This window comes from Pistacia vera, unplaced genomic scaffold, assembly GCF_008641045.1.
Source record: "Pistacia vera cultivar Batoury unplaced genomic scaffold, PisVer_v2 Contig924, whole genome shotgun sequence".
Classification (NCBI taxonomy): domain Eukaryota; kingdom Viridiplantae; phylum Streptophyta; class Magnoliopsida; order Sapindales; family Anacardiaceae; genus Pistacia; species Pistacia vera.
The window spans coordinates 333,669-358,269 of record NW_022196806.1 but is presented as its reverse complement, the minus strand read 5'-3'; the positions used below and the strand labels follow the sequence as shown (position 1 = coordinate 358,269).

The 24,601-nt window shown below is 34.8% G+C and overlaps 5 protein-coding genes across 8 annotated transcripts; 3 read left to right on the top strand and 2 right to left on the bottom strand.

Annotated features, from left to right (window-relative positions):
• Positions 1–5,592: 5,592 nt before the first annotated feature.
• On the bottom strand, positions 5,593–6,177 carry LOC116120103 (transcriptional regulator SUPERMAN-like). The gene has a single exon (XM_031406040.1). It carries the CDS (start codon positions 6,175–6,177, stop codon positions 5,593–5,595), a length of 585 nt encoding a protein of 194 aa, XP_031261900.1.
• A 1,994-nt stretch (positions 6,178–8,171) lies between these two features.
• On the top strand, positions 8,172–9,612 carry LOC116120102 (LL-diaminopimelate aminotransferase, chloroplastic-like). The gene is made up of 3 exons (XM_031406038.1): positions 8,172–8,180; positions 8,725–8,931; positions 9,116–9,612. Exons 1-3 carry the CDS (start codon positions 8,172–8,174, stop codon positions 9,407–9,409), a joined length of 510 nt encoding a protein of 169 aa, XP_031261898.1. The 3' UTR covers positions 9,410–9,612.
• A 379-nt stretch (positions 9,613–9,991) lies between these two features.
• LOC116120113 lies at positions 9,992–13,325 on the bottom strand. Of its 4 annotated transcripts, none has more exons than XM_031406057.1 (2): positions 13,195–13,325; positions 9,992–12,113 (listed from the first exon to the last, which is right to left on the bottom strand). In XM_031406057.1, exon 2 carries the CDS (start codon positions 11,948–11,950, stop codon positions 10,202–10,204), a length of 1,749 nt encoding a protein of 582 aa, XP_031261917.1. In that variant the 5' UTR covers positions 11,951–12,113; positions 13,195–13,325; the 3' UTR covers positions 9,992–10,201. The 4 variants fall into 4 exon arrangements, with proteins under 4 accessions (XP_031261917.1, XP_031261916.1, XP_031261915.1 ...); XM_031406056.1 differs by having other exon boundaries at positions 13,090–13,321; XM_031406055.1 differs by having other exon boundaries at positions 13,114–13,321.
• Positions 13,326–17,458: 4,133 nt separating this feature from the next.
• On the top strand, positions 17,459–18,471 carry LOC116120101. Its single transcript, XM_031406037.1, has 3 exons — positions 17,459–17,600; positions 17,697–18,010; positions 18,124–18,471. The coding sequence occupies exons 1-3, from the start codon at positions 17,459–17,461 to the stop codon at positions 18,469–18,471; spliced, it is 804 nt and encodes a 267-aa protein (XP_031261897.1).
• Positions 18,472–20,966: 2,495 nt separating this feature from the next.
• LOC116120114 lies at positions 20,967–24,381 on the top strand. The gene is made up of 10 exons (XM_031406059.1): positions 20,967–21,176; positions 21,331–21,395; positions 21,476–21,537; positions 21,729–22,826; positions 22,919–22,997; positions 23,104–23,226; positions 23,306–23,437; positions 23,528–23,595; positions 23,728–23,907; positions 23,986–24,381. The coding sequence occupies exons 1-10, from the start codon at positions 21,029–21,031 to the stop codon at positions 24,236–24,238; spliced, it is 2,208 nt and encodes a 735-aa protein (XP_031261919.1). The 5' UTR covers positions 20,967–21,028; the 3' UTR covers positions 24,239–24,381.
• The last annotated feature ends 220 nt before the right edge of the window (positions 24,382–24,601 follow it).

Here is a 24,601-nt window from a genome sequence, read left to right as displayed (position 1 = left end):
GTGGTGGTGATGGTGGACGTTCATCGTATCCTCGTCTGAGGAAAGGTGAGGCTAAAACTGCAGCGAGTACGGGATTCATGGGTGGCGCACCTTTCTTCCTCCGGATAGGCTTTTTTTCCTGTGGGCGATCTGGTGGCACACGCGAGCACGGCTAGATTTGAACACCCTGAACAATTCTGCACTTGTAGACATCAATATCAAGGACAGAGTTACTAGCAGTAGTAGTAATTTGCTTTCAGCAGAGCTTGCTTCTGCTTGCATGGTGAAAAACTAGGGCAAAAACTAAAGAAAAATTAACGACACAAAATCAAAAAGAGTTGCAGAGAATCAAAGAAACTCAAACGGAGGTGATGATGAAAACAAGAAGAGATGTTTCTGACAATGAGAAAGTGACCAAGTGAGAGGTATTATTTAAAGGAAATTCGGAATTGAAATTGGGTTAAATTCAATTCAATTTATTAATTCATATTAATTTAATTAAGTAATTAAGTTTAGGGACAAATTTCACTAATTTTTTCTAATATCTTAGGTGTATTTGGATTATGTGTAGTGTTTTTGCCTTCATGATTGGGCAAATAGTTTCTAAGATATGGCAAGCTTTTTGTCATTAGCCAACTAAAATATTTATGAGGGTGGTGTTATTAATTAGATACCTTTTTTTTTTTTCTGCTCAAGATAATATGGTAATTAATTTAATGATAATGTCACACACAAATATAAGTTGGATACAATGTTGCTTGCAGTGTATTTACATGATTTAATTTATATTCGTATTTACATTACAAACTTACGTTATAATTTTAAGAGTTTTACTTTCACGCATCAGTTAACTAATATATCATAGAAAAAACCTTGAAATATAATCATGTTATAGATTGAGTGTGGTGATCATCCTCTCAGACCAGCTATGAATACTGATACTAGTCTTGGTAAACTATTATCTCATAACTATCAATCAGACGCGAGCCCGTCCTCGGGCAGATTTCTCCTTTTGCTCCATAGCCTACAGGGTATTGACAGTGTTCTCAGTTGTTGTTCCCTCCCAAGGGCAGGTTCTTACACGTCTCACCCGTCCGCCACTAGAAAACACTAGTCCCATCTGACTTGCATGTATTAAGCATGCCACCAACATTCATTTGAACAGGACGAATCTCCATGAGATTCAGTTGTTCTATGGGTGCCATTCTTAGAGGATAGCAATTTAATTTTCTCTTCATTAATTTCTTCGAATATATCTATCAGTACAGCCACTATATACTATAGAAATATTGTTTGACTTCTTCATTAAATTCATGAAAACTATAATTAGAATATTATTAGCAAGAGCCACGACTTCAATACTTTTATATATTGTATAGAACAAGAAAGATTACTCTTGAAACCAAGACAACAAACAACAAGACAAGAACAATAACATAAATTAAAGAACAAAAAGCATAATTAATTAACACATATTATTTGTAATTAGGAGTTTAATAATTATTAAGCTTCAGAGTCAAGTCCAGGTCATCAATTTCAGCTCCGTTAATCTTCCAAAACTCCTTCCTCATTTGAAACGCCCAACCTCACTCTCCTTCACGTACTCATCATCATCACAATCATTGGATACCCAATACTTCAGATAAAATTTCATACTTCTTCATCTCTCTTCAGTCTCCCACAGATACACAATTCATCTTCGACAAATCATCACCAAACCCGAACCACGGCAATGATGCCACCTCACCTGGCCGAAACCGTCTGGTTTCGCTGCTGGCATGGCCAAGTAGTCAGATTTTGGTTTGTTCTCAACTTGGCTCCGTGATCGTTGGGGTAAGAACCGGGTGTGTCGATGGCTCGCAAGACGCGTTCCTCCATAGAGACTCGTTGCTCTTCGAGGCGCCTCAGCCTGTGGGCGTTCTGGGGCGCCCAAGGCGTTGGGTGGGGAAAGTCTTTTTGCAGCGGTTACATGAAGGCACGCGGGCGAATGTTGACGTGCTTCAGCCATGTGTCTTTGACTGCTCCGATGTTTGAGCTTCCGGCGGAATGGGTATCGCTGCTGCCATTTTTGTGGCTTGAAAGTGAAGAGATTGAGATTTGAATGTGAGAGTCACTCAAATGGATGGAAAGAGGTGCCTGGTTTATAGGGTTTTTATAGAATTTTCTTTTCATCATTATTTATTTTTCTTTTTGCCATGTGCTTTTAGATAATTTATAAGAGAATAAGTAGTTAAAAATTGATTATTTAATAGATTTACGTTTTCCTTTTTTTAGATATGTAAGAGGTAATAATACTACTTTTGATAAAAAGATTGTATTATAAAAAATTATTTATAGGTGTTATATTTACAAGAACATATTACAGAAGAAAAATGAATTTTAAGTCGATGATCGATATAGGATTACAGATATATATTATTGTAATCGTATTGCAATGTATTATAAGATGTAAGAGTGTAATAATACTACTTTATGATAATAGATTTGTATTAAAAAATTGATTATTTTATTTACAAGAAAATAAATATATTTTTAGATAGTTTTGGACTAATAAACTATTAAAAAAAAAAAAATATGGGTTTATTTATATATAATATTACTGAAGAAAATGATATTTTAAGTCGATGTCGATTGTCGGGATCATAGAGATATATTATTAGTCGTATTACAATGTATTTAAATTGTAAATTTAAATTAGTCATTTAAGTTAAGATCTCAACCTAATTGAATTATCAAAGTTGAGATAGAAAATTTGAAGCTATTTAGGGTAATTAGTAAGATGTAAAAAATGCCATGCAAGTGTGAAGTGGAAAACAGACACCTGGGTTTGATGATTAACCAGGGTTAGTAAGGCAACAATGTAGCATTTCAATTCATAAGTCTAAACGAGGGTTAGAGAGTGAGCTAAAGACTGAAATGAAACCCTTTTGCCTGCATCATTATTTTGTATTCTTCTTATCTTTTCTAATTTTATAAATTTGGATAAGTCATGTAGTAATTAGAGATGGTTTTTTTTTGTAACTGGATACCTGGGCCAGTTACATGCATCTTAATAATCTTCGGAGTCTATTGAATACCTATAAACTCAAAAGACCAAGTAAAATATAATGTTATTGTGTAGTGGTCACAAGATTTGAATAAAAAAACTCAAGGAACGAAAACAAATCTCTTGACCGTCAGGCCAACTTTTTGAGGTTTATAGAGCATGTCGTTCCCATTCATATAAGTAAAATTTACACAATATTGTCTCTCCAAGTCCAATTAGAATAAAGAAAAATCTTTGATTTGCTTCACATATTCGAGTTTGAAACTAAGGTTTCCGCCGTATCTTCCAATCTTAAAAGAAGCGAATAAATAATTTAATAAATTTTGACATTGGACAATTTGGAGTTTTGGACTTGTAATTTCATATATTGAAGATTAAGAGTTTTGATTTTTATGTAACACTAAACTTGGTCTTACATTTAAGATTAAGAGTTTCAATTTCTATTAGGTTATATTAATAGTTTATATTTAATTTACTAATTATTAAATTAATATGAATAGTGACATTATATTTTATTTATGTTTGAGAATAAATCATATTTAATTTAATTGTCAAGGATTTTTCGGGGTAGATCGGGTAATTTACGGGTTGGATTTTTTCAAGTAGACGGATAATTTTCGGGGGCGACAATATGTGGGGTCGGGGTGAGGACCTGCGGGGACACACACACCCCCAACCCCGACCCACACCCACTAATGCAGAATAAAATTCTACTCGTGTCCACCCCCATACCCGAAAAAGTGAGGGAATCCCCGACCCATTTGGGATGAATCCTTGGCGGGGCGGGTAAAACACCCATTTCTACTACCCATGGATGGGTAAAACTGAACAATTTTTTTTATAACAGAAATATTTATCTTATCTTATCTTATTATTAAATGGATAAAATGTTACTCTTTTGTGAGGCAATTTCTCTTAAAAAAGAAAGGAAATATAATCATATAATATTAGACTTAAAATTAGTGGGCAAGCACTGATTAATTATTGTCTCATTTATAATATTGGCCAGTGGCAATTAATGTATGTGACACAAACATTTGTAACTGCTAAGTTTTTGATGACATAAAAGCATTGTCTTGCTCCAAATTTTTGATAAAAACAAGACCCGGCTGCATTATAGCACATGCATGCACCCCTCTTTAATTTAATTTTCCTTTCAATTGCTGCACTGTCTTTTGTTGTCTTAATTAATAATAATATTAATGGCACAGAAATTGATGGAAAAAGAAATTTTAATTAATTAAATTAAGGCAATCCCAGTTACAATTGCCCCATTACGGTAGAAATAGAATAATCTTCTTCCATTTTGCCCCCACATTGTGTTTTAATAATTAGATTTTTTTTTTTTTTCATAAAAATAAAGGAAAAAGAGAAATTCCCATTTAGAAAAGGCTTTGAAACAACATTGGTAATTTTTTTCCTTCTCAATATAAAAAACAATTAAAAGAGAGATATTTCCTTTGGAAATGGCATTCTATTGAGTTAAATAGCATTTTATTTTATTAGAAATTGTCGTATACTGTAACGACAAACGCTTAGATTTCATTAAAATTATATCATTAACTATCAGATATTCATTGAAAAGTATATAGATTAATTGGTTGACTATTGTAGTAAATCCATTATGGTTGTTGTCTTCATGATTCGAAACTCATGTCCAAGGGACATTATTGTTGCGTTTAGCCTATTTTCAATGGTAGTTATAGAAGTTTTCAATCATACATTCATCATTAGTGTTTTAGGAACACGATAAATTTATAATTCGGTAATTTGTTGAATCTTATAAAAGATAAGAGTAATATTATATGTACAAACAAGTCTTACAAAGATTTGTATATAAACTAATGTGGCACAAAATAAATGAAAGAGTGAATATGATAAATTTGATTTTTCATATTCACTATTCCATTCATTTTATACCACATTAATTTGTACATAAATTTTTGTAAGATTTGTTTGTACATCTAGTATTATTGAAAAGATAAGAATGTCTCAGAATTTTCCAGATATTTGACTTATATTTAAAGTACCAACCCAAAACTTTTCCAAAGTTAAAAAAGATTTTATGATGATTAATACTCAATTATCATTTAATTTATTTTCAAAAGAATATAATTGATAGTATTACGTTGGAAATTAGAAAACATGAACAATAGAGCAACATTCTATTAATTTCTCTTTCAATATATAAACGAAAAAAAAAATTGTAACACAATAACAGTAGAAAATGAGATCGATCGATCAACCATTGTTAAGTTATTATTGTTTATGAACTGATGAAATTAATCAAATATTGTTGTAAATAATGGATTTGATCCAGTATGTATGACCATTTTTTATTTACTTGATGCAAATTTGAGTTAATTAGGACAATAAATAATTAATACTGAGAAAATTAATCACTTAATTATACAGATTAATTTTCTGAATTCTAATTAGAGAAAGAAGTAATTAATTAACATATATTATCTCTTTATTAATAAGCTGAATGAGAACTGAGTACTGCAACTCTAAAGACAAACTCGTGAAAATGAAACCCTGGATTTTTCAGTACTGAAGCTAGAACTTCAAAAACCTAATTTCAGCTTCAAGCTGACTTTCTCAGCATTCTTAGAATGAAGCTTCAACTCTAAGTCCAAATCATCACTCTCGTCGTCCTTCTCTGGTTCTCGAGTAAAAAGATCTAATGTGACTCTCTCAGTTGATGATGATGATGAAAACATCTTTGAAGATCCAGCCCTAGGGCTCCATAACCCTAAAAGATCTTTGGTCTGAAGCTGCAACTGCTTCTTCTTCTTCTTCTCCTGAGGCTTGTAAGAAGATGACGATTCATTTTTGCAAGTGAGCTCGGCAGCGTCATCCGGTGGCTGAGCTTTGGCGAGCCGTGGTGGTGATGGTGGACGTTCATCGTCATCCTCGTCTGAGGAAATGTGATGGGCTAAAACTGCAGCGAGTACGGGATTCATGGGTGGCGCACCTTTCTTCCTCCGGATAGGCCTTTTTTTCCTGTGGGCGATCTGGTGGCCACCGCGAGCACGGCTAGATTTGAACACCCTTGAACAATTCTGGCACTTGTAGACATCAATATCAAGGACAGAGTTACTAGCAGTAGTAGTAAGTTTGCTTTCAGCAGAGCTTGCTTCTGCTTGCATGGTGAAAAACTAGGGCAAAAACTAAAGAAAAATTAACGACACAAAATCAAAAAGAGTTGCAGAGAATCAAAGAAACTCAAAACGGAGGTGATGATGAAAACAAGAAGATGAGTTTCTGACAATGAGAAAATGAGCAAGTGAGAGGTATGTATTTAAAGGAAATTTCGGACTTGAAATTGGGTTAAATTCAATTCAATTTAATTAAATTCAATATTAATTTAATTAAGTAATTAAGTTTTAGAGACAAATGTCACTAATTTTTTCTAATATCTTAGTGTGTAATTTTGGATTATGTGTAGTGTTTTTGCCTTCATGCATTGGGCAAATAGTTTCTAAGTATGGCAAAGCTTTTTGTTCATTAGCCAACTAAAATATTTAATTATGAGGCTGGTGTTTAATTAATTAGATACCTTTTTTTTTTTTCTGCTCAAGATAATATGGTAATTAATTTATATGATAATGTCACACATCAAATATCAAGTTTGGATACAATGTTGCATTGCCAGTGTATTTTACACTGATTTAATTTATATTCGTATTTACATTTACAATTCTTACGTTATAATTTTAAGAGTTTTACTTTCACGCATCAGTTTAACTATATATATCATAGAAAAACCTTGAAATATTATATCATGTTATAGATTGAGTGTGGCTGATCATCCTCTCAGACCAGCTATTGAATACTGATAATCGTCTTGGTAAACTATTATCTCATTAACTATCTAATCAGACGCGAGCCCGTCCTCGGGCAGATTTCTCCTTTTGCTCCATAGCCTACAGGGTATTGACAGTTGTTCTCAGTTGTTGTTCCCCTCCCAAGGGCAGGTTCTTACACGTCTCACCCGTCCGCCACTAGAAACACTAGTTCCCATCTGACTTGCATGTATTAAGCATGCCACCAACATTCATTCTGAACCAGGATCGAACTCTCCATGAGATTCAGTTTGTTCTATGGGTGCCATTCTTAGAGGATAGCAATTTAATTTTCTCTTCATTAATTTTCTTCGAATATTATCGTATCAGTACAGCCATATATACTATAGAAATATTGTTTGACTTCTTCATTAATATTCATGAAAATCTATAATTAGAATATTATTAGCAAGAGCACAGACTTCATATACTTTTATATATTGTATAGAACAGAAAGATTTACATTTGAAACCAAGACAACAAAACACAAGACAAGAACAATAACATAAATTAAAGAACAAAAAGCATAATTAATTAACACATAATTATTTGTAATTAGGAGGTTTAATAATTATTAGAGCTTCAGAGTCAAGTCCAGGTCATCAATTTCAGCTCCATTAATGGCGCCCCTTGAACTCGAAGAAGCTTCACCTTTCTCATCACTCATCAGTTTCAGCTCTGGAAGAACAACGTCCTCCTTCTTCCAAACTTCTCCTTCCTCATTTGAAAACGCCACAACCTCAATCTCCTTCACGTACTCATCATCACCATCATTGGATTCACCCAAATACTTCAGAAAAAAATTTTCATACTTCTTCATCGTCTCTTCAGTCTCCCACAAATACACAATCTCATCTTCAACAAACTCATCACCAAACCCGAACCACGGCAATGACGCCACCTCACCTGTCCCGAACCCGTTTGGTTTCGCCGCTGGCTTGGCCAAGTAGTCAATGATTTGGTTCTGTTCTTCAACTTGGCTCCCGTGATCGTTGGGGTAAAGAACCGGGTTGTCTTCGATGGCTCGAAAGACGCGTTCCTCCATAGCGACTCGTCGCTCTTCGAGGCGCTCTCGCCTGTGGGCGTTCTGGTGGCCGCCCAAGGCGTTTGGGGTGGGGAAAGTCTTTTTGCAGCGGTTACACATGAAGGCACGGCGGCGAATGTTGACGTGCTTCAGCCATGTGTCTTTGACTGCTCCGATGTTTGAGCTTCCGGCGGAATTGGGTGTCGCTGCTGCCATTTTTGTGAGCTTGAAGAGTGAAGAGATTGAGATTTGAATGTGAGAGTCACTCAAATGGATGGAAGAGGTGCCTGGTTTATAGGGTTTTTATAGAATTTTCTTTTATCATCATTTATTTATTTTTCTTTTTTGCCATGTGCTTTTTAGATAAATTTATTAAGAGAATAAATAGTTAAAAATTTTGATAATTTTAATAGATTTTAACGTTTTCCTTTTTATAAGATGTAAGAGTGTAATAATACTACTTCNAGTTGTCCACATGAAGTTCTGTGTGGTTATGCTTTGTATTTTCTTGATCGTTATGTTATTGCTTTCCCTTGGTATTTTATGATAACTTGTTTACCAGTATGCAGAGAGAATAGACTGCTTCCTTCAATCAGGATGTCTGTTGCCATGTTATATCTTTTCCCTTTCTTTTATATGTATTGAACAATTCTTGATACACGTGATTGCTATTTGTATTGTCCTGTATTATAGAACAATTCTTGGTATATTTAATAGCTATTTGCATTGCACTGTTGAATGGTTTACCCAGCCATTTTGAATTGAATCTCAGCACTCTTATATAACCTATTTGTATTTCACTTGTGTAATGTTTGCTGGTATTGCAGGTTGCAATTGAGACCGCATCATTCAGCAAGTATGCTGGGTTCACAGGGGTTCGTCTGGGTTGGACTGTGGTTCCAAAAGAGCTTTTATTTTCTGATGGATTTCCTGTTGCCAGGGACTTCAACCGAATTGTATGCACTTGCTTCAATGGTGCATCAAATATCTCCCAAGCTGGTGGTTTTGCTTGCCTTTCACCAGAAGGCCTTCAGGTCAGTGTCATTTTAGTTTTTCGAAATGCAGCCAAACTTCATTAAAGAAACAAGAAGGTTCCATTTTGTTTTAGTTGACGGAATTACTCTCTGTCTCTCTGATTTCTTTTAATGGCCTCGCTGGCATACAGCACATTGTTGTTAATACAGCACTTATAGTTTTATGCACTTCAAAAATTTGCAGGCTATGCATGAGGTGGTTAGTTTCTACAAAGAAAATACTGATATCATAGTGAAGACCTTTACTTCTCTTGGATTTAATGTGTATGGAGGGAAGAATGCACCATATGTGTGGGTTCATTTCCCCGGCCGAAGTTCATGGGATGTGTTCGGTGAGATTCTTGAGAAAATTCATGTGGTTACCACACCTGGTAGTGGTTTTGGACCTGGTGGTGAAGGTTTCATCAGGGTTAGTGCCTTTGGCCACAGAGGAAATATTTTAGAAGCCTGCAAAAGATTCAAGCAGTTGTACAATTGATCAGTGTGTCCGACTGATTCTCTTCCTTTGGACCTAACATAAGCCTGTTCTTTGTTTCGTATAGTTAGGAAACTGGGGCTAATATACAATGCAACGCAAACTCTGGAATAGCTGTTTTCTAGCATTAGCATTTTGTTCCATACTTCTTGAAAGCTGTATGGAACTATATGTATAAACACAATCAATAAGATTCATTTATTAAATCAAGCAACTATTTATTTCTTTTATGTATTTGTCCATGATAAAAACATACATAGCCAACGCTGAGCTTTCATCGCCTAATTGCAGAATGACGAAAAAAAGCTTTTGTCAACTTCAGAATATGGTATTCGAATACATTTAACTTTTGGGTTTGAAATTACTACTTCTATACCTGGAATTGACCTTAATTCACTAGATTTTATATTCTTAGTACGATGAGGGATGAAGAGATGTTTAAATATTTACGTTCGAGAAATCCTTGATGCTGTCCAAGTAAAGTATCATCGACAAGGGCATTCTAATGTGTTGAAGATTCTTATCCAAGACTTGTATAAGCAATCTGGGGTTAGTCTGATCCCTAATTAATAAACAAGATTACAAGTACTAAAACACACTTGAAACCATGAACTAGGATGCACAGGATATCTACTATTCTTAATGTTGTTTCAACTTGCAAGTACATTGTTAAATAGCGTGGAGGTTTCCTATTTTACAAAAAGTATTCACTAAACATAAGGGATGGGAACGCTATTCTGGTTGACAATATGGCTACAAAGTTCATATAATCTATTAATTTACAAAATTAGAAACCTAAAACTGTTCAATACTATTCATCATCTCAGCCTTGCAAGTTGTCTTGTAATGTCCAGTTTGGTTACACCGACTGCAATGCACTGTATGTTTTTCACGGTTAAGATCCTCAACACAGATTCGTTTCTTTTCTGGACGTCCTGGTGGTCGACGAAACTTGGGAGGTCGCACAACCTGTGTGTCATCATCTGAGCCCTCACCAATCTTTCTCCATCCAATTTTTTCAGGGATGGGATGAATTTCTTCTGCATATGTTTCTCGGTAACTGGCAACAGTAAAACATTTCTCTGTAAAGGCATATACATCTTTCCGACACGAGATGAGTGCTGCAACAGCATGTGAACAAGGTATTCCATAAAGCTGCCAATCTCGACAGGAGCAACAATGAGTCCCAATGTTCACAATCTCTGATCTCTCAGCTGATAAAACTTCAAATTCTACTTCATCTGATCTAAGGACTTGATACTTCGACGCATGGTTAATGGCTTCTATCATACGCTTTTCAGCGGATGGGGCAAGTACAGAATACCAAGAATTGCTGTTCATACGCCGGGCCAAAAATTCTGCCATTAGTTTACGGTGAATTTGCTCAATCACTTGGATTATGGGCAATTCCCGAGCTTCGAGAATCCATCTATTAAATTCCTCAATATTTGAAGAGAGTTGGCCATACCGTGTTCCTACAAAATGTACTAATGCCCAGCGGGAAGGAGGAAATTGTTGTATCCACTTTGCAGCTTCAGAAGAAATATCTTCTATTTCAGCCATTCTATCTTTAAAAGCAAGAGTAGTCGTAGCATTTGCAGCTTTCCAAAGAACATGCACAAGCCTTGAGTTCTTGAACTCTTTGCCAACACTTTCACTCAAGTAGTGCATACAGAGTGCTTGAGAAGAATTTGGAAATTTTCTCCTTATCACATCTGCAATGCCTTTCTGTCCATCTGATAAAAAAGTGAGCCTTGGCATAGTGTCAGCATTCATCTCTAAAGCCTTATGTAATTCTGACAAGAACCACATCCAGCTCTCATCGTTTTCTGTATCAACAACACCAAATGCAACTGGAAACAACCCACCATCAGCGTCAAAAGAAGTGGCTGCAAGTAAGGTACCAAGGTATTTGCTTTTTAATTGGATTCCACCAAGGCTGACAATGGGCAAGCACCCATTCAGGAAGCCATATATTGATGCATAAAAAGAAACAAAGAGCCGCTGAAAGCGATTATCTGCACTAGTAGTGAAAACCTCCGCAACGCTTCCAGGATTGGTTTTTTTTAATTGCTCACAGTGTGATGGAAGCAGGCAATATCCTTCTTCAGAAGAGCCATAAATCGCGGCAAGCCCCCTTTCCTTCGCACGCCAAGCTTGCTTATATGGTATTGTGATCCCATACTGTTTATGAATGTCATGCAATATATCCTTTGGCTTGTAATTAATATTATCTCGTAATCTTTCCTCTATGAAACTCACAATCCAATCCACAGAAGCTTGATGGTGTCCATTTTGTGCATTCTTCCCACATGTGTGTGTTCCTTCAAGGCTTCTTATGGCAAAAGTTGGGGCATTAGGGAGCTTAACTGCGCGAATGCGCCATGGACAACCTTCCGTGGCACACTTTGCAAAGTATCGAATCAGGTCACTTTTTATAATACGAAGCTCAAAATGTTGTGCAATGGCAGCTTCTTTGATTGCATTCCTGAAGGCCTTTACATCAGGAAATTCTTGACCAATGACAAAAGTATGGTCCTCCATGCAGATAGCTAACACAAAGTCAGAAGTCAACCCCTTCAATTAGATCTCCAAATGTTCAACATGTTTCTACCCGGATCAGCAAAAAGTTTGTGAAGAGTACAATTATTGGAGTGTATGTACAAGTCTAAAAGGAACATCATTTGGAATGAACATCAAAAGAAGTCTGCATGAAGACAAGAAATAACATTTAAATTCATACGGAGGAAACCATTCCTTTCATATAAGAAATTAGGGTTCACTGATGCTCACTCTAACCAAAAAGACAAAATAGAAAATGATTTCTAGCAACAAATAACACCAGAGAAACACAAACTGAAATTCATGCAAAGCAAAGAATTGACTTCCCATGTTTATGAAGATAGAGAACATAAATTTGGACTAATATCGTTTACCTTCCCCACAATTTTACTCCCTAGTTTAAAATTTGTTACAGATCTCCAATTAGCACTGCTTGACAGAACAACCAACAGTAGTGAAAATATATGATGACAATTCAACTGAAAAAATTAAAGGGCAGATCTGTGAAAAAAATTAAACCACAGAGGTCAACATTTAACCAAAATTGCCAGAAAGGTTCACGATAATATCCCTAGTCTATTTATTAAGCCTATCTATAAAACTTGATGTGTATTAATGAAATATAACAAAAAGAGAAAAAAAAAAAAAAAAAAAGACAATGCTAGGAATTTAACTTAATATCAGCATGAAATATTTATGAACTCAATTTTATTTTTGGTTGTTAAGAAATACTTGGTTTGTTTAACATCCTTTCTATAAATAAAGAAAAAGAAAAAGAAAAAATATAATACCAACACATACTAAAGTAAAATATATCAACCGCAATACCTAAATTTTGATTATAAATTCATTCAGAAGAGTGAAATCATGTTCAAAACCAAATCCAAAATGGAAACATTTTCATCTGTTAACAAAACAACCAACAAAACGGACTTCCGAAACTCAACAAAACTAGAACCCAGAAATAAAATAGATCATAAATCACATCTAACCACAAAAATATAAGAAATTAGACAAAATCTAAAGAAACCCACATACATAATTCAAAAATAATAATAATTAAAGCAAGAGTTTAATGGGAAATCTATCAGAACAAAGTAATTATGAATTTATGAGAGTACCAAGATCTGAAAGTTAAAGCTGACCTTAAATAATTTAAACAGAGGCTAAACATCCGAACATAAAAGGTCGAAACAGAGAGAGCCCAATCGGTTTAGAGACGGAACCTGAGTTCTACATTTGGTATTCTGAGAAAGATTAGGGCTGATTGGGTCACACTGAGGGTACACCTGCTATTGCCAATATTTTACGAGGGTATCTTCGCCCTGAACTAAATGAGATATTTTCTTTTTCATTTATCTAAAACTAAATCCAAATATCCAATTAGTATTTATCGATTTTGTATTTTTAGAATTATTTTAGATATTTGTATTTTCTCAGTATTTTACCGGAATTGCGGTTATATCCTCCCCGCAGTTATGACAGGCTGATAAATAATAAATTCACGGGAAAGTCATGATATGGGATAAGAAAAACTTTCCCAGTGGCCATCGAAGATGCGTCTCCCGTAACCCATGTTGTCACATCTTTTTTATTATTATTATTACGAGTTAACGACTTTTTCCCACCCGAAAAAAAGGGTTATTAAAATTTCTAGGCTCCGTTTGGTTCATAATTTTGTGTTTTTGAGAAAAGTTTTTTGAAAAAAGTTGAATTGGGCGGATATTACAATGTAGGATTTACAAATTATAAAATACCCCCTATGTTTATTTTTTTACAAAATACCCCTTATAATAAAACATTAAAAGTTAACAAAAACACCCCCAATCCACCCTCAAATACGGACAGTCGGCCACCACCGCCGGAGGGTGGCCGGAGTCGCCGTAACAAAAACATTAAAAATATTAAGGGGTATTTAATTGAATTAACAAATTTAGGGGGTTTAAAAAATGTTGAATAAAGTTGAATAATATTGTGAGTTTTAGGGTATTTTACTGTTTAACTTTTTTGGGAATACTAAAAGTAGTATTCCCAAAATCCAACCAAACGAAGCCCTAATGTTTTAAAAACCAATCGGGACAAAACCTGACAGGGTGATTAGGTCGACCGGTTTAACCAATTGAACCAACTGGTTCAATCAATGATGTCATTATGCTGACATCAACAAAACTACTTTTTAGAGAATGTTAGTTTCCAAAATTTGGCTCCAAATCATAAACTCCAGAATAAAAAATCTATAGCAAAGCATCATTAAACATCATTACACCAATAATACAATAAATTACAAATCAAAATAACAAAATGAATGAAGAAAAATCACATAATAATTGTTTCAACTTTCAAGTCAACACTTCAACATTCTAACAAAAAATGATCTTCATTCAATGGTCTTCAATCCATCATCCTATCCTCAATTAAAATTCACAATTCACACACCACCTGACAGATGATAGTCATCATTACTAACATCAACGACATCATCTACAAAAAATTCTAGCAAAAAAGGAAAACCATAAGTTAAATCTTCCCATTTAAACTAATTGAATATAAACTAGCTAATACCAAATTGAAATTGCTTAAAAAATTATAAACAACCTTCTGAAGCATCTGTTGAGTCATAATAAGAAGGGTGATCACCACCATCTACAGGAATGACTCCTTTTCCATATAATGATTGTTTCAATTCATCATAATTAAGCTCACCAACCTCCTTTTCCCCATCAACTATCCACCATTCAGTTTTATCAATACTCTCATAATCAATATGATCATATGTAATTTTTTTGTAACAACTCCTAAAATAGCAGAATTAAATATTCAAACCATAACCAATAAAGACATTAATGAAAATAACAAAATGAAGAAGATTTTATACCTATTTTGCAAACGCAAGTTATAATGAGTGAAAACCAAATAATTCAACCATGGATGCTCCAATTTGTTCCTTTTTTTTAGTATATATGCGTTAAAAAACACTCCACTTTCGCTCACATTCAGAAGAGGCCGAAGTTTGACTTAGAATTTTGATTGCAAACTTTTGCAAATTTGGAGCACTAAACCCAAATGTTCCCTACCATCCATCTAATTAAGAATAAAAGTATAAATTACATAAGAAATAAACACAATTTCATAACTTAAAAATTAGACTTAAAAAGTTAATAACTATTATTTACCCGGTCGTGTAGTTTTGCAAGTTTGAAGAGCAAGCTCATGAGAAAAGCTTTCTAGATGGTCTCGATATAATCTACTCTTCTCCAGTAACGTTATCTTGCTCATTTTGAATGCACTTGCTTTATTGTCAATAGTGTCAAGGAAATCATACATGACCTTAGGTTTTTTGGAAAAAAGTATCTTCGTCATATTTAAAAGCAAGATTCAAATAATATGCTGCTGCATGAATATCACGGTGCAACATCCTATCCCAACGCATCTTAATAATTGTTGTATAAGGCTTCTACAAATTTTTCTTGTTCTTAAACAGCTTCTTGATCCCCATCCTCGTTCTGTACATGCCATCATACATTGAAGGCCTCTCATCCGAGTCTACAATCTGGAGCATACGCATCAATGGACTCACAACTTTGGAAATTATACCAATGTCATCCTAGAACTGGTTATCCAGAAGTATGGAAATAAAGGCTTTGCCTTTATTAGTTTTTGCATATCGAGACTCCACAAAAGTTCTATCTGTCACTGTAGATTGCAAGTCATGTTTGTGCTGATGTAGGCTGCTTAATGCAATGAAATTTGTGGCAAAACGGGTTGTACCTGAGCGTATAATTTCTGTCCAACCCTATTCAAGTGATAGACAATAGATGTTAGTACTCAGTAAATTATTAAAAAAATTTACATATATAATATGTCTTGACAATGTAAATTATAAACATATGAGGTAAAGGTATATAACCTGTTTTTTCCTCAGCAAAGCTAGCACAAAGGAATGATTATACACAAACTTTGTAACCTCAGATACACATGTCGAAAGGTTGACTATATGACTTATCTCAGCTATGTCTTTCAACATCAAATTAATGCAATGTGCAACACAAGGAGACCAAGTAATACTGCTATATTTTTCAGACAAAATTCTTCCAATAGCTTTATAATTTGCTCAATTGTCAATGACAAGTTGGAAAATATTGTTTGGTCCAACCCATAAAAACTATTTCCTCAAACAAGCTGAACAATGTTGCAACATCCTTCACAACATCTGAAGCATTTACTAATTTCATAAAACACACTCCTTTAGGACAGTACAATAGAAAATTAATCAGCGACCTATATGAATTATTTCAACCATCAAAATCTAATAGGATACATATCAACGTATTGAAAGGTTTAGGATATACTCTCTGATACGTATCGTTGACGACTCGTATCAAATCGTATCATATGATACGTATCGCATATCGTAGGATACTAACAACCATGATGAAAACTACAATATATCCCCATAAAAGATAAAAGACAAAATTAAAAAATGCAAACTTACTTGAGATCATGGCTAACAACAAGTATAGTTAATTCTTTCTTCAGATGCTTCAAAAGCTTCACAAGATATGCGCGTGCCTTCCAATCTAATTTTTCCAAAATTGCATAAGCGATTAAATACTACTGAAGATCAAAGACATAATTTGCAAGTAGTTTAGTAACATAAAGTTGTAGATTACAGCGATCATGCATGCTTAATTATTAGATTGACTTCTGATGCTGTCTAAATTTATATATTTACACAAAAAGGAATAATAATTCAGAAAATTAGCACTGAATGCTTAGAGGGAATATAATGCTTTTATAATCCGAACACTGCTGTGTGCTATCCTAGCAACCTTATTTGTGATTTGTGTCGCCAGAGTAGAGATCAAAATTAAAGACAAAGAATATGTCATCATCTGGGTCTTGTCAACAATCTGCTTCCGTGGATGTTTCATAAACTTTTCGAGGAAGAAATGATATAGCATGGGGACATGTTAATGAGGGCGTGGATGAAAATGGGAAGAAGATATTAACATGTCTTTATTGTGGCAAGATAATCAAAGGTGGAGGAATTTATCGAGTGAAATTGCATCTAGCGGGTACAAAGGGAGAAGTTGGAAAGTGCCCTAAAGTTCTTTTCGATATTAAATTCAAGATTGAAGAAGCACTAAATGAAATTGGGACCAAGAATAAACAAAAAGTTGAACTTTGTAAGAATGTCAATCCTTATGGAGCTAGTGTACAACAATTTGAGGGTGATATGTTAGACGAAGATCACGAGTGTGAAGAGGTTTTCCATGTCCAACTCCAACTCCAACTTCAAGTGCTAGGAGAAAAATATCTATTGGGATAAGTGACTATTTTGCTCCGAGGACTAAGTATGGGTCTCAACCCTCAATTAAGAGTGTTTTAGCCGAAAAGGAAGCTAAGTGGAGAGCAGACATGGCTGTTGCAAGGTTATTTTATAATTCTTGCATCCTAACTAATGTTATTAATTCAATTTATTTTCAACCTATGGCGGATGCTATAGCTGCAATTGGTCCTGGGTATAAAATCCCAACTTATCATAATTTGCGTGTAAATTTATTGAGAGATGCTAGGGAAGAAGTGCAATTACTTGTTGATGGTTACAAGAAAACTTGGGAGGATGTTGGATGTACTTTAATGGCTAATGGTTGAACAAATAATTCACATAGGTCGCTGTTTGATTTTCTAGTGTACTGTCCTAAAGGAGTGTGTTCTGTGAAATCAGTGGATGCTTCAGATGTTGTAAAGGATGCTGCAACATTGTTCAGCTTGTTTGAGGAAATAGCTTTATGGGTTGGACCAGACAATATTGTCTATCTTGTCACTGACAATGGAGCAAATTATAAAGCTGTTGAAAGAATGTTGTCTGAAAAATATAGTAGTATTCCTTGGTCTCCTTGTGCAGCACATTGCATTAATTTGATGTTGAAAGACATAGCTGAGATGAGTCATATAGTCAACCTTTTGACACGTGCATCTGAGGTTACAAAGTTTGTGTATAATCATTCCTTTGTGCTAGCTTCGCTGAGGAAAAAACAGGTTATATACCTTTACCTCATATGTTTATAATTTACATTGTCAAGACATATTATATATGTAAATTTTTTAATAATTTACTAAGTACTAACATCTATTGTCTATCACTTGATTAGGGTTGGACAGAAATTATACGCCCATGTGCAACCCGTTTTGCCACAACTTTCGTTGCATTGAGCAGCCTACATCAGCACAAACATGACTTGCAATCTACAATGACAGATACAACTTTTGTGGAGTCTCGATATGCAAAAACTAATAAAGGCAAAACCTTTATTTCCATAGTTCTAGATAGCCAGTTTTGGGATGACATTGGTATAATTTCCAAAGTTGTGAGTCCATTGATGCGTATGCTCCGAATTGTAGACTCGGATGAGAGGCCTTCAATAGGATATGTGTATGATGGCATGTACAAAACGAGGATGGGGATCAAGAAGTTGTTTAAGAACAAGAAAAATTTGTAGAAGCCTTATACAACAATTATTAAGATGCGTTGGGATATGATGTTGCGCTATGATATTCATGCAGCAACATATTATTTGAATCCTGCTTTTAAATATGACGAAGATACTTTTTCCAGAAAACCTGAGGTCATGTATGGTTTCCTTGACACTATTAACAATAAAGCAAGTGCATTCAAAATGAGCAAGACAACGTTACTGGAGAAGAGTAGATTATATCTAGACTGTCTAGAAAGCTTTTCTCGTGAACTTGCTCTTCAAACTTGCAAAACTACATGGCCGGGTATGTAATAGTTATTAACTTTTTAAGTCTAATTTTTAAGTTATGAAATTGTGTTTATTTCTTATGTAATTTATACTTTTATTCTCAATTAGATGAATGGTGTGGGACATTTGGGTTTAGTGCTCCAAATTTGCAAAAGTTTGCAATTAAAATTCTAAGTCAAACTTCGGCATCTTCTAGATGTCAGAGAAAGTGGAGTGTTTTTGAACGCATACATACTAAAAAAAGGAACAAATTGGAGCATCCACGGTTGAATTATTTGGTTTTCACTCATTACAACTTGCGTTTGCAAAATAGGTATAAAGCCTTCTTCATTTTGTTATTTTCATTGATGTCTTTATTGGTCATGATTTGAATATTTAATTATGCTATTTCAGGAGTTGTTACAAGAAAATTACATATGATCCTATTGTTTATGAGAGTATTGATAAAACTGAATAGTGGATAGTTGATGAGGAAGAGGAGGTTGGTGAGCTTAATTATGATGAATTGGAACAATCATTATATGTAGAATGAGCTATTCCTGTAGATGGTAGTGATCACCCTTCTTATTATGACTCAACAGATGCTTCAGAAGGTTGTTTACAATTTTTTAAGCAATTTCAATTTGGTATTAGCTAGTTTATATTCAATTAGTTTAAATGGGAAGATTTAACTTATGGTTTTCCTTTTTTGCTAGAATTTTTTGTAGATGATGTCGTTGATGTTAATAATGATGACTATCATCTATCAGGTAGTGTGTGAATTATGAATTTTAATTGAGGATGGAATGATGGATTGAAGACCATTGGGTGAAGATCATTTTTTGTTAGAATGTTGAAGTGTTGACTTGAAAGTTGAAACAACTATTATGTGATTTTTCTTCATTCATTTTGTTATTTTGATTTGTAATTTGTTGTATTATTGATGTAATGATGTTTGATGATGCTTTGCTAGAGACTTTTTATTTTGGAGTTTATGATCTAGAGCCAAATTTTGGAAATTAGCATTCTGTGAACAATAATGTTGCTGATGTCAGCATAATGACATCATCGGTTGAATCAACTGGTTAAACCGGTCGACCCAAGACCCGACCACCTTGCCAAGTTTTGTCTCGGGTTGGTTTTTAAAGCATTGTTTCCACCATCAAAAGACTTATCGGACTCCTAAAAGCCCCAACAACCTGGGTCGAGTTAGTTCTCTATTCACCATTAGAATATAAATCTGGGTAGTAAAGTGGTATTTTAAAAATTTATGAGTAAGAAAGTGTCATTAAACTATTATTTGGGTGGGAAGAAGTCATTAACTCTTATTATTAATTTCTTCATCGGTTAATCAAAGGTAATTAAATTATAAACCATTTAATATTTAATAAGTTAGATCTATAGTATTATTTAATTTAATAATGAACAAATTAGAGTTTAGCTTATTTGTCTGATATTTCGCATTATTATCTATGGCAATTAATTTGTTTCTATACAGTATTAATTTATAAGGTTTTACATATTAATATTGTATCAGTAAATTAAAACATAGAAAATTAAATATAATAGTTTAGTTTTAGTTATAATTCTTAATTTTAATTTAAATATTTTAATAACAAGGTAATTTTTGTCTAAATAAATTTAATAGATTCTATTTGTGGTAAAGTAAACATGAAAAATATCAAACTTACTTGAGGATATTCTTTGTTCACGTGTCATAATTATCGTTCCGTCATCTCAATATTTGTTATTCAAAGTAGATAAATCAAAATCTCATTCTCTTTCCTAACATATTCGGATCTCTTATAAGAAAGTTTTTTTATAACATCAACATGTAAGACATACAACCTGTCTTATGATTATTTGTTGTAAATTTATTATGAAATATTCTCTCATAAAAGAAAATAATAATAATAATAATAATACGATATATAGAAAGTTGGGACTTTATATCCGAATTTATGTGATAATTGATTTGGTAATATTACTTTAATTATAAAAATATCTCTTATTTAACTTCCTATAAAATGGATTGGGTCATAAAGTTGTAAAAATGTGGTAGTATTTATATCAGGTCCAAAGTTAACGCAATACCTCGCATTCCAGTCCGGCCCGGCCCAGAGGCCCATTTCTCCGACAATAATAAAATATTTGTCCAAATAATACACCTTCTGTCTAACGGCTACTTCGTCTTCAACGGATTTAAAAATGTCCTCGGTTGCCTCACTCTCACTCATTCACCATAGCCAAAACCAGTACCACTTCTCACTCACGCTCCTTCATCAAGCCCTCTTTCGCTTTCTTTCTTTACGCCATGGACGAAGAGATCCAGATTGAGGGCGCACAATCTCTCGGAGACGACTTCTACGAGAAGATTGAAGCCCCCAAGTTCGTGGACCTCACCGCACCTGATCGCCACCGTTCTTCAATCGAAGATCGCTACTGGTTTTGCCTCCGTGTCGGTTAGTAACTCTACTCTCCCTTTTTTTTCTCAATTATATTAGGGTTTTTGTTTCCATTTTAGGTTTTTTTTTTTGAATGCTAATTTCGAGCTTTGTTGGTAAATACGACATCGTAGCAGTTTGAGTTTTTAAATTTTTGTTAATTGAACCTTAGGTTGTGACCAAAAGCATGAAGAAGAAATGGATTCTGAAGCGATCTACAAGAATTTTGTTCTTCGGGTTAGTTTATTATTATTATTATTATTTGTTTCATTCTCTAAATTGAAATGGGTAAATGATAGTAATTAATGTTTGTGCAGGTCATGGCTGCAAGGAGTCCAAATGTTCGGCTTCGGAAAGCACTCTATGGAAAAAAATCAAGGTATTTTGGGAAATTTCTTTATGCCCTTTAGTTGTTTCTAAGCTGTGCAAGGTTGTTTTAATGATTGAAATTGAATGTGGGATGAGTTGTAAACTTGAGGATCGGAGTTCAACCCCTCATGGAAGTTGATTGTAGTTTGCATAATTATGTTGAGGTTGAAATAACATTGTTATGTTTATTTAAATTTGTAGTGCAAATGCGAAATGTCCGCTTACAGTTCCAGCAAAACCTTCGAGGTCTAGAGTGTCAAGATTGGCGCTGATCTCCTCCATATCTCAAAAGATGGTTGATGGTAAAGTCAAAGGCAGAGCTCTTCCTAAGCATGGTGGAACGCCAATGGGGAAGGAAAAACAATCATCTGTTTTAGCCAAGTGTCTGACCAGTCCACGGAACAAAAAACGCCTCTCGAATCATGGTACATTTCATACTGTTAGAAATCCAAAACCAACAACCATTGCAGTTCCAAAGAATAGAATTGTGGCCAAGGCTCTGGTATTTCATTCACCAAAGAAGACAGTCAGGATAAAGACTTCTGCAGAGTTGAGTAGTCGTATGAGGACAATATGTGCAGGGATGAAGAAGCTTGAAATCACTAGTGGAAAGAAGAATCTATCTAACTGTAATAAACCACTGCCTGTAGATGCTTCAAGAAAACAATTTAGAGGCCGAGAGGTCAAAAGCCGGGTCTATGATTCCCTGCGCTCCCAAAATTGCCGGTCAAAGGAGGCCAAATCTGCAAAATGTTTGAAGAAAAAGGATAAGGAGAAGGATTTACTGCAGGCTTGCTGTACTGCTCCCGGTGAAGAGACTGAAAATGACTCCAGTGACATGGAGATTGAAGGGAAATCGAGAAATGGTTCTCTTGAAGTATGCTCGACATCAGGTACTTGTAAGACTAATGAAAGCAATAAAGACAAGGAATGTTTAGTAACTCTGAAGGTTGAGAACGAAGGCGAAGCTTTATCAGACGCCTCAACAGGTGATACAACCTCTCTTTCAAATTGTGGAGAGAGGGATAAAGGAGAACATGATATTGCAGACTTCCCAGTTCCAAGTGAAGAGGACAGTAAGACAAACGAAGGAAGCAGTGTGGAGAACAACCAAATTAAACCAACTCTGGAGAAGAGGGTCATGCCTGGAGTCATTAAGAATGATGAAAATGAAAATGCATCTGATGATAAAGAAAATACAGGTGAAGTCATGCGCAACTGTGATAACAAGGAAAATGCGGGTGAAGTCATGAACAACTGTGATGACAAGGAAAATGCTTCATCTTCTGATGGTAACAGGTGAAAAACTCTTCTCGATTTTTTATGTTCTTGTCGTTATGCGCTTGACACTTTAACAACTAATAATCACTATTTATGTGAAATGTTTGCAGAAAAATGGATCTAAAATCCAGCCATATGGAAAAGAAGAAAACTCTTGGCATTCATGAAGAGCAGAGAAGCACTCGAATGGTGGGGTTCTTTGCTAGAATACATATTTGTTCTTGTCATGTGTATTTCTAAGTCCTTTGCCTTCATTTTAGTTTCTAATTTCCAAATATGTATGTAAACAATGCAGCGAATGAAAGGAATGGGCAAGACATCTAAAGGGAACTCCACTGCTGCTGTTGCATGTGCTGAAGGGGTGAACTATAGAAAACCTAAGCTCACAAATCCCAAGCCATTTAGGCTAAGAACTGATGTATGCCAAATCTTTTAAGGTCACTAGATTTGGAAGACAAAATTTCAGTAGTGTCTAAATAGTATTTTGTTTCTTGTAGGAAAGACGAATTCTTAAGGAGGCAAACTTGGAGAAGAAACTACATCGTGATGAACCTCCGAAAGAAATCACAAAAATTGTGAAATCCCCTGGTGGAAACTTGCAGAGGAGACCTCAGAATGCAGTTATCCAAGTAAGTTTTAAAATGAGAATAATTTGATTTTTCATTATGGTCGATAAAAGATCTAGACTAATTTTTATTCGCTTATTTTTCTGATTACAGAGAGATGAAAAGTGCATTGAACAAATTGAGTGTACCAGTGATGGACATGAAGGCAGTGAAAAAGAACCAGATAGAACAACAGAAAAGGATCAACCTGTAAGTCTATGTCCTAAGAAAGGAAAACAAATATCTTGATTAGCGCTTCTTCCTGGATGATTATATAGAAATTTGGCTAAAATTCTCAATGATTGTGATATGCAGCAAAGAATGGGCATACAGACTCCAGAAGGAGCAATACGAAAAAAATCCACAACTCCACAGAGACGTATGGTTGCAGCTTCAGAGAAGGAATTTAGCCAAGATAAAGAGGCTAAAAGATCTGAGGGAAGCTTGAAAAGGACCAAGTTATCATATATGAAAGCGCTGGCAAGGACTCGAGGGTGAGCAATTGCTATTGTCCTACGGACAAATAATGTATGATCTTCAGACTCTAAAGTTTAAACCCACTGATTTTGCAGGATTGAATCGAGTAAGAAGAAAACAATTAATTCACGGTTGGCAGCTGGTCAACTTGGTGTAATAAAGGAATCATCTCCTACAGTCTCTAGAACCAAGGTAGCAGCAAAACCAATGGACAATGGTGCTTCCCAGGCAGTCAACAAAACTCTTACTCCTACGACGTCCTCAATGAGAAGAAAACCTACCACTCCAAAGGAGCCACACTTCCATAATGTCCATGTTCCAAAGAGTTGCGTGAGGAGAGTAGCTTAACTACTTGGTTGTGGGTATGTTGTTGTTGTGTTCAATTGTTTATTGAATTAGAATTGCTTTTTTAGCCGCTCTTTCCTTTAAGCAATTGTGAGTTGTAGCATTGGCATATACATACATTGTATAGATGTGTATTCATTCATTTACGATAGAAGCAATATATTTATTTTTAATCATACTAGGAGTCTTCTTTTTAAGTAATCACATTTTCCATTCTCAATATGAAATTATGTACAATCGTTAAGGCATTAAATACCCTCATAAAACACTGGGCCGTTCGTGAAAGCCTAACCAATAGGATGTGTTTCGTCGGACGGTACAAAACAACCGCCCAGCATTTAAATTTTCCAGACGCAGTTTGCGGAC